A 17497-nucleotide genomic window follows, 5' to 3' on the forward strand; every position below is an offset into this window, starting at 1 on the left:
ATCACGGGTTAACGGAAATCAGTTGATAGCTGAAATGAAAAGACATTGTGTATATATTAATTATTTGCATCCATCATCTTCAGGATTTATTAGGAATTCATTTCTAAGGAAGTATGGGTTGTAAATTGAGTATAGAGGACCCCTCTCAAAGGTCTAAAAGTAAAGAGATTGACAGTGAATTAAGAAAATCGCATGTTGCTGAAAAGGCTGTGATTAAAATCCTGCTCCTCGGAACTGGTGAAGCTGGCAAAAGTACCATTTTAAAACAAATGAAAATTATACATAATAGTGGATTTGATGAGGAAGAACTTATATCTGGAGCACGATGCATTCATGGGATTTTATTCAGAGTCTTGAGAGATGTATTGGAAGATGATGCTTCATTACTTGAAGTAAGGATTTATAATTCACACTTATAGTATATATAACTTAAGATATATTTATAACAATATTCGGTTACATCAACCAGGGATTTTCATCTGATGATTTTGGAGTGATACAGGAAGCCAATAGCCTTGAAAGTGATCAAAATTTAGAGAACAAGCACTACGAAGTATTTAAACGGTTTTTTGCCAAGGATTCTATAAGAAAAGAAATGATATCAAGGAAGAAAGGCTATCATTTTTTATATTACTTTATAGCACATGCCGACAGAATCATGGACCCTCACTACTTTCCTACGCAAGATGATTATCTAAGACTTCGACAACGAACATCAGGGATAGTTGAGTATTTATTTAAGGTACTCTTGGAACTCTATATGAAATGATAATATAAGAATGCACTAATATGCTTCCACAACAGGTGCATTGTGAAATAACGAAGGGACATCAAACAGTCATGAAATATCGAATGATTGATGTTGGAGGCCAAAGAACGGAACGAAAGAAATGGATCCACTGTTTTGAAAATGTGAACGCAATTCTATTCATCGTTTCCCTTGCAGAGTATGATCAAACGCTTGAAGAGGATCCAGAAACAAACCGAATGCACGAGAGCCTACACCTATTCAAACAAATTTTCCACAACAATTTCTTCATCAGAACAGGCTTCATTCTATTCCTTAACAAAAAAGACATATTTGAAGAGAAAATCAAGGAATCTCCCCTCTCCATCTGCTTCCCTGAACTCAAAGACCCTCCTACAGATCCCAAAAACTATATCCTCTCCAAATTCATGGAAAAGTGCTCTGAAACAGCAGCACCCAAGCCAACCGATAAGAAGTCGAAAAAATCTAAACAGAAAACAGTGTATCATCACTTTACCTGTGCCACAGATACAGAGCACATACGATGCATCTTTACGTCCGTTACGGAAATGATACTACGCTCCACTTTGGAAATGACACAATTGCTATAATAATGATTCTTAAAAGTAAATGTGTTTTTCTATGATATTTTATTTAAAAAAAAATTTAAATATTTTCTATAGAAAAAAATAATTAAGAATTACAAAAAAAAAAACACTTATTTTTTTTTTTTTTTTAGTAAAGTCAAATATATATAAAAAAAAATAATAGAAACGAAGTAGTCCCTCCACACAGGTTGATTGGGACAAAATAGGGAATGGGGGTAAGGGAGGATAATGACGATACACTACACATAATTAATTAACAACATATACAAAAATATAATAATAACTTAAAGCCCGCATCACTATTTATCTTTTTTTTTTCTTGGAAGACAATCACATATTTTTTTAAAGTAAGAGAAATCATAATTTGCCAATACATAATTTTAAAAAACTGACTTGATAGAGAATAATAAAAGATGTGTTATCCAGTGTATGCGCGATAATTAAATGAATGAACGAACGAATGAATAAAAAGTAAATTTGAGCAAAGTGGGATCGATCATGCTCTATGGACCTCTATTATTTAATTATATATAATAATATTCTCTCCGTCTTTCTACAACTAATACCTAATATCCAGATATATAATATAGAAATAGAAAAAGAAAATTGCTAAAAAAAAACTCACGTATAAATTACATATAATCACTAATACGTTGTTTTTTGACATTGAAACATAGCATAACTTATTATGAGAGTACTAATGGACAAATAAAATGATTAAGAAGTACGGGTTGGGCAAAGGGTGGGGATGAGGGGAAACATCGTCTTTACAACATCAAGTTTCTCAAAAAAAAAAAAAAAAAAAAAAAAAAAAAAAAATAGAGTTAAAAAATGATTTATTATTTTTTTTCTATTAAAAAGAAATCGATTTTATGGATATAAAAAGTGCCTTTTCTTATTTTTTTAATATAAAAAAATACATTATTTACCATCACCATAATTAATTGATTATGGGGATAATAATAATAATAATCCTACTAATCAATTTTACTCTGTAAAAAATATTTTTTTAATAAATTTGAATCATTATTGGGAAACAATTTTTATTTATTTAAATAAATAAAAAAAAACTTTTAATACAGTCTCTTCTCAAGAGTATTTTGAGCTAATACTGAACAATCCAAGAAATATAAATAATTATCATCATAATATTATGTAATATCCCCCCAGAAAGAAGAAACGACTTGTAGTAATAACAAACAAACAATTAATTAATTAAAAAAAAAGAATGTATAATTAGAATCTAGGAATAGAATTAACAGCGGACTCTGTCGCTGGATCCGAGGTGGCATCATTAAAAGAATCTAATAGTCCAGCAATATTATTAATATCCGGTGTTGCAATTCGATTATCCAGTATACTATTAATAGCACTTTGCACAGAATCAACTTCTTTGTGTCCATAAGATCCCTCAAAGTCCAAAGGTACATCATCTTCTATAGCATCAACAACGTCTTCCACAGAAGCTGCTCTAGCTGTAGCACCACTACCACCTCGCCGTTCAAGCTCACGACTCCTTCTCATCCTCCTCCGCTTAACTTCATTGTGTCTGGTAGATACATCCTGCTGCTGTTCCTCTTCTCCTCCTCCTAGAATGGCGTCCACTCCATTTCCCCCACAAACATCCTTGAGACTAAAATCTTCTTCATCACTTAAGACGGTTGAGGTGTCTTCTCCTTTCTCGGGTATTTTCTGTGGAGGGACTTCAAAAAGCTCACTCGATCCACTCGTGTTTCCTATTCCATTAATGTTGTTGTAGCGGCTTAATTCATTTTGGATAGAGTGGAATTCGTCATAGTCACCACCACTTGCAGAGTCCCCCTCATCATGGAGGAGCCCCCCTCCATCCTTCCCTTTAGAAGAAAATGTTTTAGAGGAAAGAGGGGGTGGAGGATGGCCAAGGACTTCAATATATTTATCTCTCCAGCTGCTAGGAACTGGAGGCAAGTTATCTAGGATGATCCCTTTCTTTTCAAAATCTTCCTTTTGCCCATTCAAATACTGCCGTTCATCCGAATCCCATAGACGAGCCAACATGACTTCTTCTGAAGAAGTCGTGATGCGCATTGACTCTTGTAAAAGCAAATAATGATATTTCTCCCTCATGTCTTTGTATTTATTCAAAAGGTTCTTGGATTTGACAGAAAAGGCGACCTCCTCATCGACTACTTTTTCAGGGTCAGGATCTAATTCATGAAAAACATGATATCTTAAAAGTCTTTTACAAGCATCCTCTTTACTACGAAAAGGCGTTTTAATATTGGGATTCACTGCTTCATTTTGGTCCTTTTTGACTTGGGACTCAACCCAAGCTATTTTCTTGTTCTTAGCAATTGGTGCAAGGTCAGAGTTCGAGGTAGACAAAAATGGTCGTTGTTGTTGTAATGGCGGCTGTTGAAGAGGTTGTTGCTGCAATGGCGGCTTAGGTACAGTATGTTCTGTATTATTTATTCCTGATACATTAGTTGAAACTGAATTAACAACGTTGTTCCCTCCTGGTGTATTAATAGTCTGGTTGAGTGGAACCACTGATGATTTATGCAAAATTGTCTGTTGTTGCTGTTGCAACAATGGTTGGGTCCGCTGCTGTTGTAACTGTACTTGTTGTTGTTGCAACTGCTGTTGTTGGTTGATTCGATTAGAGCAGAGAATATGTATTTGACTTGGTTGGAAATTAAGCCTCCTTATAAGAGAGGCTTTATTTGCAGCAATAAACTGAGCTTGTTGCTCCGGAGGTAAACTTGCCATTTTTTGCTTAAAATGAGCCACAATCCGCTTTTGTTGCTCCGTCAAAGGAGGGATATTTGTTCCGGAAGGAGTAGTTGTTGTAGCCATTCCCACTCCACTTGGTCCTGCAACAACAGACTTAGTTGCCGTGACTAAAGTTTGTTGCTGTGGATGGTGAATATGGGTCGGAGTTGTAGTGGCAACAGCAGGCGTGAGGATTGGAGGATTTCGAGATACCGGAATTGGAGTGACTGGAGTAAGGGTGTTGATATTATTACTCACTATGCCACCACCACTACTAAAACTAAGACACCCTTTTTTTTGAACCTGTAAGAGTAGAGAAAAAAACAGTTAGATCTCTCTGAAATAGATTATGTACTAGGAAATTTCTTAATTATATGTCCTCATTAAAAAAACACTCATTAATAATATAAATAATAACACTGGTCAAACATTACATTAGTTTAAGCATAATTTTAGGCTAGTAAATTCGTATACATCCTTATTTTAGTTTGTTAGATATTTGCATTGATATAAAACTGTAAATTTACGAGTTCAATCGTCCTTTTTGCCTATAAAGCGCAAAAATAAATTAACCTAGCATTCCCAAATGATGTTTATAATATCTTATCGTAAACTCAAGAAAATGGTTAAAAACATGTAATCATAATTTTATCCCATTAAATGCTTGTAACTTTTTTTCTTCTTTTTGGATCAAATAATTATCCCTATGATATTCGAATTCAACAGAGTATTAAAATTTATCAAAAAAGTTTGTTTGTAAAAAAATGTTGACCAATGTAATTGAAAAACTGGTCATGCTGAAGAATGAGAAGAAGAGAAGATTAAGAACGGAAAATAGAATAATAATTATATGAAGGATGCAATTCAAATTATATACTTCCAAAATCAGGTAGAATATTAAAATAATTAATGGATATAAATAGATTGTAATTAAGAATACAGAAGATGCCTTCTTTAATAGGAGGAGGGGAAAAAGGAAAGAGGTACAACTACTCTAGAACAAATCTACAAACTCAGTGGGAATTCAAAAACTAAAAGGGTAGAAAAAAAGCTTAAGAAATGATAACTGATAGAAATTAAAACATTCAAAGAAACGATAAAGAAATACACTTTAATAGTAGTATAAGGATAAAATTCAACAATTAAGAAATATCCGAAATAAGAAAGATAACATTATTTTTTTATTTTTTTTTTTGTATTAAAGAAATAAACTGTAAATTACTCTTATTTTTCCATCAGATAGCATAAGAATAAAAAGTGATAATTTAGTAAATTATAATTTTAATAAATAATATTATTGAATCATAAAAATAGCACAAGAGAAATGACGATTTCAAAAAAGCTGAAGACAAATCAAAAACCATAATTTCATGAGAGAAGAGTTTTTGGGTCATACAATTCTTGAAAAAAAACAACCAAAAAAAAACACACCCTCAATAGTTAAGGACAAACGAAAATATTCATAAGCAGAGTCTCTCTTTATATTACATACATACAGTCAAATTAAGATAGAAGGCGTTATTATTATATAAAGTAGGATTTGTATCGGGGTTTTTAATCATCGCTAACGATACTTTGAGGGTATTACAACTAATTTAGATTCTTGAAAAGTCTTAGGATTTGGATTACATTTTGTATTTAGGTTATTTCTAAGTTTGTATTATAATAATTATAATATCCTTTCTACATATATTCAAAATTATATATAGAGCTTCACATCCCCTCAGCAATGCTGATGCCGGCCATTTTGGGGGACTAAACAACACATTTATATAACAATAAGTATCTTTTTTCAATCATATTAAAGAAAATAGTGAGCCATTGGATGTCCAAATGGGACCAACAAATAAAAGGACTCATTTTCTTCTATCAGAAATTTATCCCTCACTGCCGAGTTTCATTGTATATAATATGTATCTCAATTTGTTTTTTAAGTTATGGTCGATTATGCATATTTTACGTTTTGTGTTGCCCTCACCTTTCAAAATGTAGTGGCCTCTTACTATGAGCATATATAATCTTTGTACCAAGTTTGATTTAAAATTGATATCTAAATTTCGCCGTAATCTTGGTGACTAACAAACAAAGAGGCAAAAACATAATCTCCGTTCAACTTTGTTGGTGGAGGTAATAAGATATTTTCCCTAATGGTCCAACTTTTCTCCTCCCTAGTCTATCAAAAAAAAAAAAAAAAAAAAAAAAAGAAGTACAAATCTAGGTATTTTTAGTACATATTGCCTGGATTTAATTCAAATATCAGTGCTTATCATTGGGTACAAGTTATACTCGGCCAACCGTTATTATTTACTCATCTCTATTATGCAAGTTAATGGTAATTTTTTACCATTTTCGTATGAACAATGCTTTAGAATACATAATTAGCTGTCGATTGACAATGTAAATCGGCTTCCTCGAGGCTACAGCCTGCTCCCCGATGGCCTACTCGGAGAATTCCGCCCGGAGGATCGCTGTTTTCTCAATCCTTTTCTCGTACTGTGTGCTCATGTTAGTGACTAGAACAATATTTTTCTTAACAATCGACACCTAATTATGTGTTCTACAACATTGCTCATAGGAGAATTGTAAAAAAAAAACAACAACTTAAAACCAATTGATTTGTTTATTTTATGTAGTAAAAATATCAACTAAGAGCCCTCAAAGTTGACTCAGAAACGATCTCAGGAGAGGTATGTGTCAGTCAGGACGAGATCAGGTACATGAAAACTCATTCAAACAACGCATTCGATCTAAACGATTGATTCATGGATTGATTGATTCCTTCTATTCATTAAACATTTTTCTCTTTCTAATTTATTTATTGAACGGTTGTCATAATTATTGTTACAACGGTTCTAATAGCGGGTTGATCCAACTTATAAAGCATGCTCATAATGAAATGAATCAACACTTAATAACTGCAATTTGAGAATAATAATTAAATATTTTATCTTTTTAAATTAAAGTAACAAGATTGGGAATCATAATTATAAAGTATTCCAGCATGAATCATCATCAAATATATCTTCTTTTTTTTGGGCAAAGTGTCGACGCAAGATGCTATATGATTCTCATTATTATGGGCAATGATATAGAAAACTGACATAAATAAAAATTCATATATAAATTATTTTGAGTTTATATACGTAATTTGATGGGGAGTTTCTATTTATGATATATTATTATCCGGACAGGTCAATGATCAAATAGACATGAATGCTATGATAAGTCGATAAAATCCCACTTAGAAATGGGATAACTTTATTCGAAAGTGGTGTCGAGGACATTTATGGTACTTATGAAACGAATTTACTCTTTGCTTTTCTGTTTGGGCCAAGGTAGATATTTTCAGAATTTATGTGACGTAGTTTGTAAAGTTCCCTTTAGAGAAGTTGTATTAATCCATGAATGCCGATAAATATTTTTAAATGAAACTTTTTAATTAAGATTATATGGATGTAAATAAGAGTGAAAAATGGGCGTCCTTTGTCCAAGAAAAAAGGTTGAGCTCATTTAATTACACTAAGCAGATCTGAATACATTTTAAACATAATTTATATTATCTTTAATTCCTCACTCTATTAATATTCAACCATCGGGAGAAAAAATAAACATATTAGAATATCACAATAGAAGAGTATTTCAAATGCATTTTCGTTAATTTGCTAACTGTTGCAATTTATCACAGATACTCTTTGAAGAATATAGAATATGAGAGTACTTCATATTTTCAAATTAATAAGTTTACTTAATTTAACATTGATTGAAGTGTATAAAGAATTGCCGTGTTCATATGATGACGATAGGCATTAATGGGTTCATGTTATTGTGCTTTTATGCGAAATAAAAAAAATCTAAAAGTAAGAGAAAAAATTACTCTCATCCAAATTTGACTGTATATATGTCTATCATTGTATATAGTATAAACCCCTCTTGAAGTGTCTTCACCAATAACAATTTCTTATCTACTACAACGTATGTACTGTGGATAAAATGACTTGATCTTGTGCATTGTGAAACTGACAAAATTTGACAGAACAATTCACTTATAAATAAATACAAATGAATAGTATATATGTGGGCCGTCAACATAAAAACAATCTTGAACAAAAAAAAAAGAAGGTAGAAAATCCCAATATAAGCTTTTGTACTTCATATATACAGCATGGACCCTAAATACTATAAAAAAAATAACCTCAAATTAAACTTATATAAATTTAAAGATACCAATGGAATTTTTTTTTTGATAAATTATTTATCAATTGTCCACAAATATTTTTTTTTTTTTTTTTGGTTAACTTTTATTTACGAGAGAAGAGAGAGTAAACAGAAGCAAGAAATTTATCAGTTTGTTGAAGTCTCTCAAGTTTTTTCTGATGAAAAAATGAACCACTCAAAATGATCGAGTTTTCGCTAAAAAATTTTTTAGGATTTATTAGATGCAAAAACTAGAGTCAATGATGGTATAGGGTGCCATCAGTTGGTCGGTAAGGTTCTCATAATTTATGTGCCTTCGGAGGTTAAAACTAACAGCATCCTGAAGAAAGGCCATGAGCCAATTCCCACTTCATGTAAGAGACTCAGACCATTAAAAAAGATGGTGCTCAGACTTACACATCCAATATGATGCTAAGGTGGAAGATGCAGAAGGTGGGCTGGAGGGGCTGTAAAGGGGGGATTAAGGAATTTTTGTTTTTTATTAGAAAATTAATTTTTGAAATTTTTGTGAATAACTGTGGATTTTTGAATTTTTTTTTTCTTCAAAAAGTTCAATACTAGAAATGTTATTTTTTTTTTCCAAAAAGTTTAATTTTTCATAAACAGCTATGAATTTTTGAAACTTTTTTCCAAATTATTTTATTTTTTCAATTTTTTTTTCAAAAAAATTCCGAAACTAAGCTCCTTCTCCAAAAATATAATCCTGCCGACTCCTTTGCACATTCCCAAGAAAGTGGCTCGAGCATACCATGTCTTGCTTAATAGACTCAAGGCTGTAATTTCTACAAAAGGCGGCCATTTTGGGTAATTTTTTTGTCATCTATTACTATGATATTCAATAGTATTTATGCAAATTTTTTAGTTACTAATTATAGAAATAAAAAAGTTATTTGCGATTGTTCATTTTACAGTATTTAATGTCCACCCCTTAAATGCTAGAGCCAAATATTTCATATTTGAGTTCATTATAGGTTTGTATTTAAATTAGTGGGAATAGTTGAGCTACCCAAGAATTTTAACTATAGTTTAAAACATTTATTTGATTTAAGTAGCTTATGCTTTGTGCCTCGATATAGCCCCTTTCAAATAAACAGCTACTTTAAGTACAATATGGAGCGCCTCAAAAGAGTTCATAAGAATAATTTGCTGATAGCAATTGACGAGGATCATTCTTGGAAGAATACAAATGTAATCCACTTTCAATTTTGATAAAAATCATTCTAGCTTATTTTTGTGGTGACTGGTCACATATAATAATGTATTTATATATGTATATATGTGGAAATAAAATAAAAACAACAGAAGCTAGAACTCTAACTACGTACCTGAGGTATTGAGGACGTACTGACCGATGCTCCAGGATTTATCATACCTATTGAAGTTCCTATAGTATTCACTCCAGATAATGGGGGAGTGGGTATTGGACGACCAAGGGACAAAATCCTTTGCTGACGTGTCTGAAGCTGAGCTAATTCTGCTTCATCTTGAGGACTTTTTGCCATTTGTTTCTCTATTTCCTGTATCCTGGATTGAACTTCTCTGAGGCTCTATTTATGCATAAATAAAACCATGTTAAGACATTGTAAAGATAAACAAATAATAACACAAGTCAACAAAATTTAAATTCCATAGTCAATTCAATTAATGATTTTTTAATTAACTAGACCTCTTAGAACCAAATACTTTTTGTAAATGAAACCCTAGGCTTGAAATTCAAAAACTTCTGGCATAAAAATAGTTGAAAATCCGAGGCGTTAATATTCCTTTTGAAAAAAAACCCTTAAAATTTCATTTTATCAGGATTGAATTATCTCAAATAAAATATAAGGACATATTTATGATAAAAAATCGTAAAGACTAAGTTAATGAATGCTTTCCTGACAAAAACATATGAAAAGGGTAAAAATACTCAAAAGTCAGATTTAAAAAAAAAAGATGAAATATTCTTTTTCAGAATTGAATATGAAACTTAAAAGGTTTTTTTTCTTGCCTTGTGAAATTGTTCATATGATAGTTAGTCATACCTGCTGCATCTCCGGACTTAATTCTATAGTTTGAACTTTCTGTATAGTATATTGTCCATTCGGGCCTCTAATTAAACGAGTATTACTAGGTAAGTTTTGTAGAGCCCTAACTTGTGTGGACACTCCTCCAATAGGAACAGAGGTTAAACTCGAAGGAACCAAGTTACTATTAATACTAATAGGATTTGAGACCATTTCTCCTCTGGATACTTGTAAAATTTGTTGAGGTAAGATGTTGGATGACGACGAGAACGAGGTTGTCGTGAATGTCTTTAATTTAGTTCCTGCAGCTACATCGGAAGTTGAGCTCAAAAGTCGCATTTGTAAATGTGCCGAAGCATTATTAATCAATTCAGGTACTTGATGAGGAGTAGTAGTAAAGGTCTTGGATGATAGTGATTTAATGGGTACAGTAGTAGTAGAAGTAAAAACTTTCGAGATTGCTGGTGCTAGTTGAGGGGGGTGGGGGAGTGATGGATCCCTCAAAATCGACATCTCCACCCCCTAAAGACTGAATGAATTCAGGATCTATGGACAATTTATGTGGCTCCTCCTATTAAATAAAAAATAAAATAATAATGAATCAATAAATGTGATGATGTTTTGAGAAAAATAGTAAGTAAGACCTAAGTGTGTACGAACCTGCAAAGTTTTTAGAAGTTGTGATATTTGAGCATCTGCGTCCTCTGTCTCACGACTGATTTGAGAGGAGTACACAGGTTTACTATTTGAGGAGGATAGTGATTCTAAAGTTCTTGAAGGTACTTGAACACTCGGTAAAAGATTAGGAGCACTATTAAGATTGGAGTTATCTGTCTGCAAAATGGTATCATTTGGCTCCAAAGTGGGTAGTGTATCTTCTTGGCTGGAAGTAGTAGTTTTGGATCTAATAGATACCAGACTATTATTGCTGTTTACTATAGGTATGGCAGAAGTCCGAACTTGACTAGATTGGGCTGTAGTCATCGTTGTTATAATTTGAGGTTGATGTGCCTTTAAACAATGCAAAAAAACAAAACTATACTCGAAACTAAATATCACATTTATTATTATTACCTTTACGACGGTTGCCGTTGAGAGTGGCAGAGTAACAGGTCTCCCTGACCCAAAAGTGGAAAAATCAAAATCATCCGGATCTAGTGTTGATTCTCCAGTTTGTTCAAAATAGGCTTTTAACTCGTTTCTAGATCGAAACCTTTTCCCTGTAGGGCCAACAATGAACACTTCATAACGACCAGCAGAGGCTCCACTTTTTCGCTGCGATACTTTTCGGTACCAACCTGGAGGGAGACGATCATCTTCATAAAGAGGAACTCTGTTCGATTGGTTATTCGAACGTTGTCGAATGTTTGAAGTCTTTATAATTGTATTGTTATTGTTACTAATACTGCTGTTATTGTTCAAAATAACCGGATTATTGGCCAGAGCTGCACCTGATATGATTGAAGCCGTTGTTTTATTAAAGATTGATGAATTAACAAGTGTTGGAGTGGTTGTGAGAGTAGTTCTCTGAGGAAGAGTCTGTAGTGAGGTTGCGCCAATCAAAGAGCCTGAAAGGGCTGTTGATGCTATATTTAAATTAGTATTGGGGATCGCAGTCCCTAAAGAAGCAGCACCAATAATAGTTTGCGTACCAGCTCCGGCTGGAATGCTGAGCGTTCCTCCACTATCCAGACTCTGTAAAAAATATATATGAAGAAATGACAAATAACGATTTAAAAAATCGAGTAAAAATCTTTACCGCCTGAGTTAGGATAGTTGGTTGTTGTACTGCACTCTGTAAAACAAACTGCCCATCTGGTCCCTGAACTAACTGTAATTGATTTGGAGTTCCCTATAATAAATAAAATATATGTAATGATTCATTGACGGATTAGTTGTCGGTACGAACTTGTATCGGCAATGGTTGCTGGATTTGAGCGACTAATTGAGATCCTGATGCATTTGGTGCCGAAGGTGTCGAATCCAAGATGGATGAAGATGACAATATCTGCGAAGGCTTGGTATTACTTGAATCATCAGCAGAATTCTGTGAATCTTCATGGAACCCTTCCAAATCTAAGCCTACATCCTTCATAAGCTCTCCCAAGTCCACAACTTTTGGTTTTTTAGATGGAGTTGGCGCTGAAGAGTTCAGAGTTAAAATTTCATTATTCCGCTTTTTTGACTTTTTCCTTTTGACTGGAGAAATTGGGGCATGAGTTACAACAGGGGTACTAACGGGGTGGGTATAAGCAGAATGGCTTACGACCGCAAGAGAGTTGCTAGAAGTAGTTAAAACATTCTGCTGAGGCAAACTAATGCCTGAAGAGAAGCCCGCCAATACATTACTTGAAGTTGAGATAAGTCCAGCAGAAGTTTGAACTAGTGTTTGTCCAACGGGAACAGCTATGAGCTTAGGACCGGATGGTGTTTGTATCTGCTGCATTTGCATCCTTCCTTGAGGAGTAATAATTTTAACTTGAGGTTGAGCAGTAATGACAGTACTAGGACCCGTGGGCTGTTGAAGTAAAAAAGTGCCTGTCTGATTGTTCGTAGGAAGAATGGTTGCGGCACCTGCACTAGGAGCTGACGGACGTAAAACAAATACTTGATTTCCAGTCGGCTGTTGAATAAGAAATGGAGTAGCAGACTGTGGAGTACTCGCCGTTGTACCACTAACCACTTGTCCAAGTGAGTTAATAAGAATGGGGGTCTGACTAACAGATGTGGTGAGGAGTTGTCCACTTTGATTCACTATAAGAGAAGAAGAAGCGGCAAGTTGTCGATGACTAAGGGCAGAAGGAGCCGTCATTTTGGCTGCAGAATGAGCTATAGGCTTAGGTAGTATTTGTGGTTGAGGCTTTGGAACGGGCGTTCGTATGGAATTGGGCTGAAGTTGTATTTGTAGAGTTCCGGTGGACTGCATGATGGATTGAGGTGCATTAGCAAAGACTGTACCCGGAGCTGTGAGAATGAGATTAGAATGCGGGTGTTGGTGGTGTTGAGATATGGAAGTCGTTCGAACGGTGGACTTGGTGGCATAGAGAACTTGAGGTTGTGTAGGAGCAGGGCTGGGGGATTTCTTAACGGGTGAGGGAACGGGAGGAGGAGGAGCGGCTGGGGAAAGTAGAGGTGCAGCAACAGGAGAGGGTAGCGCAGCGGGGGAGGGTAAAGGGGCTGGAGAGGGTATAGGTGCAGGGGTGGCTGGTGTTGAGGGTTGAGTATAGGAGGAAGATGAGACACTTCCGGGTCCATTATCGTTGATTTGATTGCTGCTAGTACTCTGGGAATTGGAATTGCCTGCGCCGGCCGTTCCACTCGTTGTACTGTTGTAATTGGAAAAGATCTCATGATTCGTCTCTAAAGGGCCAAATAGATTAACTGCAGATGCAGAATTGCTCGTGTTGCCCACATCATCGTTCAAAATGGGTGATCCCAACTAGAATAAAAGAGTTCACTCAATGAGATTCAATCAAAATATTAAATAGTGACAATAGGATCTAACTCACAGATGGAAAATTCCCAGAGGATTCAAAAAGAGACTCCAAGCGCTCCAGGGTTTGTTCATCACTAATGTCCCCCAAGTTGCCAAAAGCATCATCCATATCAAATAATTACTCTAATAATATAAGTAAATGAAGGGACTAATTAAATGAATCCGGGAATGAGAAGTCGCATCTTACAAAATAAAATAAGTAGGAAACGTTGTCGGTGTTAATGTCAGATGGGAGGAATCCTTGCTCACATCTTGATATTTATCAAATTTGTCAAATCCAAGGCGATTTTCTCTGAAAGTACGAGTCTTTTATTCGCCAAAACATTCCCGCAAAAATATGATTTAATTAATCATAATAACACTGCCTTAATAATAATAGTCGAGGTTGACACTGACATGTTAATAGTAAAGGATACCAACCATAAGCCTGTAGAGGGCTGTGAAAAGCTAAGCAAATAAACAATCTGGTACCCATGCCAGAAACTAGCATCACATGCCCCAAACAACGCCATCTAACGGCTCCATTTTCCCATCATACAAAATCAAATATCCCCACTTCCTTTGTTCAGATAATAATTCTATTAGTACTATATTTATAGCTATTTATGTGTATTTATTAAATACTCGACTCTCCTTCCCAGCGCAGCAGCAAGCCAAAAAAGTGAAAGTTGATTCAAAGATTTTAAAGAGTTGGCTAGCTCAGCTCTTACTTTTGGCTAGAAATCACTAAAAGCAGAACTCTATTAATTAGACATTTTACAGTCTGAACAAAGGCAAAATTAACATTAATTTCGGGAAATGAAATAATTATATTTAATATATCTACAATAAATTACTCCTTTCCCCTAAGAAATGGGTATCCTTTTATTGAGGCTGAGACGTTCTAGGTGATCTCAGAGAATGGATAGAGTGCAGGGGCCGAGGATCTCCTATCAGGGAGAGACCAGAGTAGGGGTTTAAGGAGGAGAAAGGAATTCATTTGCAGCAAGATAAGGACAAACATCATCACATCAACCACATGAATGAAATGACTACTTTAACAGCGGGGATTATCATTTATAACTCTAAGCAAGAACTTTTGATAAGAATGCAAATGACGTGAGTTGATTCCAAGCGGAGGAAGAGTTATGGCCAGTGGGAGACAGCCGACAGTGACTATCCCAGGCCATCTGGTAGTAACGTAACATAACATAACTACGTCGTATTAATAAAAACGTAGCCGTAGGAAGAGCTTTCTAAAAGAGAGTGCATCATGCATTGCTCCGGGTTCGGAGGAGGAATCTTTGGGAGGAGCTGGTTAACGGGAAAAGGCTTATCGCAAGTGCCTGCGGGTAATCGGCACACAATCAACGTAGTCAAAAGTGGGATTTGATCCTGAGTTCTATTGGCCCCTTTCTTTTTTTTTGATTAGAGCGCAAGATCGCATTGGGCGGAGCATAATCAAAGAAGAAGGAAACAGAAAAAAAGGGAAGGACGCGCAGCTTTGCGTTCAATAAAAAGAAGGAAGAAAAAAAATAAATGTAGAAATTAAAGCAATTAATGGATAATTCCTTAGAATAACTTAACAGGGAGAGGAGCACTCTATACTTGATCCATCACTGAGGAGAAATTAAATCTCCAAAAACACTCAGAGAAGGGAGGATAACCATTTTTTAGGAGAGAGGCAGAAAAGTAAAAGGAACTTACCCCAGACGCTCTTTTGCACTGCTTCCCTTCCCTTCTGCGGGGTTCACCGACATCAGGGGCCCAGTGACGTCATTAAGAGCGACCGGACAGGATCATTTCTATATGGCATATTTCTCATTATTTTGAGCATGTTCAAGGATGGTAAACTCATCAATGACCATCATTCTGACTTATTCTTTCATAAGAGTGGATAGTTTATCCCAAAAAGACCCCTTTTTTTGATAAGAAATCCCAAATTTTAAATATGTTTTTTTAAAATGATGAAGAAGGAGCGCGAGTAATGGCGTCTTGCGCAGACTCGCATTGTCTGCCTTTCCTGCCATTCGTCTTTCCTTTCCTCCTTCAGCTTGTAGACTGTAGTCTGGAAGAGTACTATTACTTACTTAATAGTTTATAGTAGTATTCAGTCGATGTAGTCATTCTTTTTTTTTATGGCCACATCAGAGAAGAAGCAAGGAAGACCTTGCGGATCCACATAATAAGAATTCTGTCAATGGTCTTAAACATTATTATTAATAATATATATAACTTTAGCTTAGTTATATTTTATGTTATGTTGTATGTATTTGAAACGCCTCCTCCCCCACTCATACGTAAAGGAATAATTGCGTGGATAACTCCTAAGCCCGCACGTTGATGTCTCAAAAGAGCTATTTTATGTTATGTAAAACACCTCTAGCACATTCTGTATATAATAATATTACAATTGTATTATTAACGTAGAATAAGCAAATGCTAAGAGCAATAACATGTAAAGATTATATCGAAACACGCATCTAAATTTATATTGGATAGAAAATCCAATTTTTACAAAATACATTTTATGTACTCGAATAGTGCCCTCTAAATGCTAACTATCAAAGACTTGTTTTACGTGATACGATGAGTCAAAAATCTATTGTATTGTGCAGTACTTTTCATAATATTTGTTTATAATTATCTCTTTTCAAAATGGGAGCAAGAGTATTAATACCAATTTAGGACTTGAATAATTTTTTTTGGGATAATTGTAACATTTAACAAAGCTACAATTAATAATTATAATAAGTGCTCTAATTTCCTATAAAGCAATTCTTTTATTCCTTAAATTTTATAAGTAATTCAAGATAAATACTTGATGAAATTAGAGATCTTATGTTAATCCAGGAAATAGTTGAAAATACATCGATTTTTAATATAATATACTATATAGAACCCATAGTTTTAAGGGTTGCAGCAATATTTGGAGATGCCAATTACTTCAATAGGACAGATAAAGTTGTTGTATTAGTGGCTAGAAACATCCAATGGACGAAGTAATAAGTTCGACAAGCTCCGGCTAGACGTTGTATCTTATGTAGTAAAAAAAATCTTTTAAAAATAAGCAAAAGAAAGCAGTTTTTTTTCTTCCTCCCATTTACCAATATATTATTTAGGTATTTACAGTCAAATTATTAGGATAAGAGGAAAATTTGGATTAGATCTACTTTTTATTTCATTATAAATAATAAATTTTTATTCATAACTACATAGACAATTCGACACACTACTTCTATAAATTCAAAAAATAGTTTTATAGAATATTATTCTACTTATAGATGGTTCTCTTGCAATGCCCATATAATAGCCATAACACATATCCATGAACTTGTACTTGGATGGGATAAAGAATTAATCTTTGCACTAAATATATTTATTTTTAATTAAAATAAGCGAGTTTTAGATGCTCTTTGGATAAGAGTAACATATTTATTGAAACCGAAACTCTAATTCGGATTTACATTAAGTTAACCTTCTTTAAATCGGAGTCTTTCTCCCTAATATAACAACTTATACAACTCACTGCATATCCCATGCATTAGTGCATGTTTCAAAAAATGATACCTTCTGTTCTTAAGATTTTTTCCTCTATGTGAACAATTGATTCATCCTATTGTAATATAAATAAGTAATGTTGTTACATATGAAATACTTCATGAATCATCATAACATTTAGGAGGACTTCAAG

The 17497-nt window shown here is 34.2% G+C and overlaps 2 protein-coding genes across 2 annotated transcripts; one reads left to right on the forward strand and one right to left on the reverse strand.

The window, feature by feature from the left end:
• Nucleotides 1–36: 36 nt before the first annotated feature.
• Nucleotides 37–1483, forward strand: LOC121123687 (guanine nucleotide-binding protein G(i) subunit alpha). The gene is made up of 3 exons (XM_040718815.2): nt 37–392; nt 470–742; nt 805–1483. The coding sequence occupies exons 1-3, from the start codon at nt 114–116 to the stop codon at nt 1357–1359; spliced, it is 1107 nt and encodes a 368-aa protein (XP_040574749.1). The 5' UTR covers nt 37–113; the 3' UTR covers nt 1360–1483.
• On the reverse strand, nt 1382–15424 carry LOC121122835 (uncharacterized). The gene is given in 10 exon segments (XM_071890446.1): nt 1382–4410; nt 9648–9869; nt 10347–10754; nt 10756–10899; nt 10989–11339; nt 11403–12023; nt 12088–12180; nt 12238–13767; nt 13838–13947; nt 14012–15424. Coding segments are annotated over 9 exon segments (5283 nt in total). The 5' UTR covers nt 13934–13947; nt 14012–15424; the 3' UTR covers nt 1382–2592.
• Between the last annotated feature and the right edge of the window lie 2073 nt (nt 15425–17497).

Source organism: Lepeophtheirus salmonis, chromosome 8 (genome assembly GCF_016086655.4).
Source record: "Lepeophtheirus salmonis chromosome 8, UVic_Lsal_1.4, whole genome shotgun sequence".
Taxonomy (NCBI): Eukaryota; Metazoa; Arthropoda; class Copepoda; order Siphonostomatoida; family Caligidae; genus Lepeophtheirus; species Lepeophtheirus salmonis.

Coding starts and splice junctions, on each gene's coding strand:
- LOC121123687 (XM_040718815.2), top strand. CDS start 114: ATGGGTTGTAAATTGAGTATAGAGGACCCCTCTCAAAGGTCTAAAAGT. Junction 393..469: donor ATGATGCTTCATTACTTGAA/GTAAGGATTTAT, acceptor TACATCAACCAG/GGATTTTCATCTGATGATTT. Junction 743..804: donor TAGTTGAGTATTTATTTAAG/GTACTCTTGGAA, acceptor CTTCCACAACAG/GTGCATTGTGAAATAACGAA.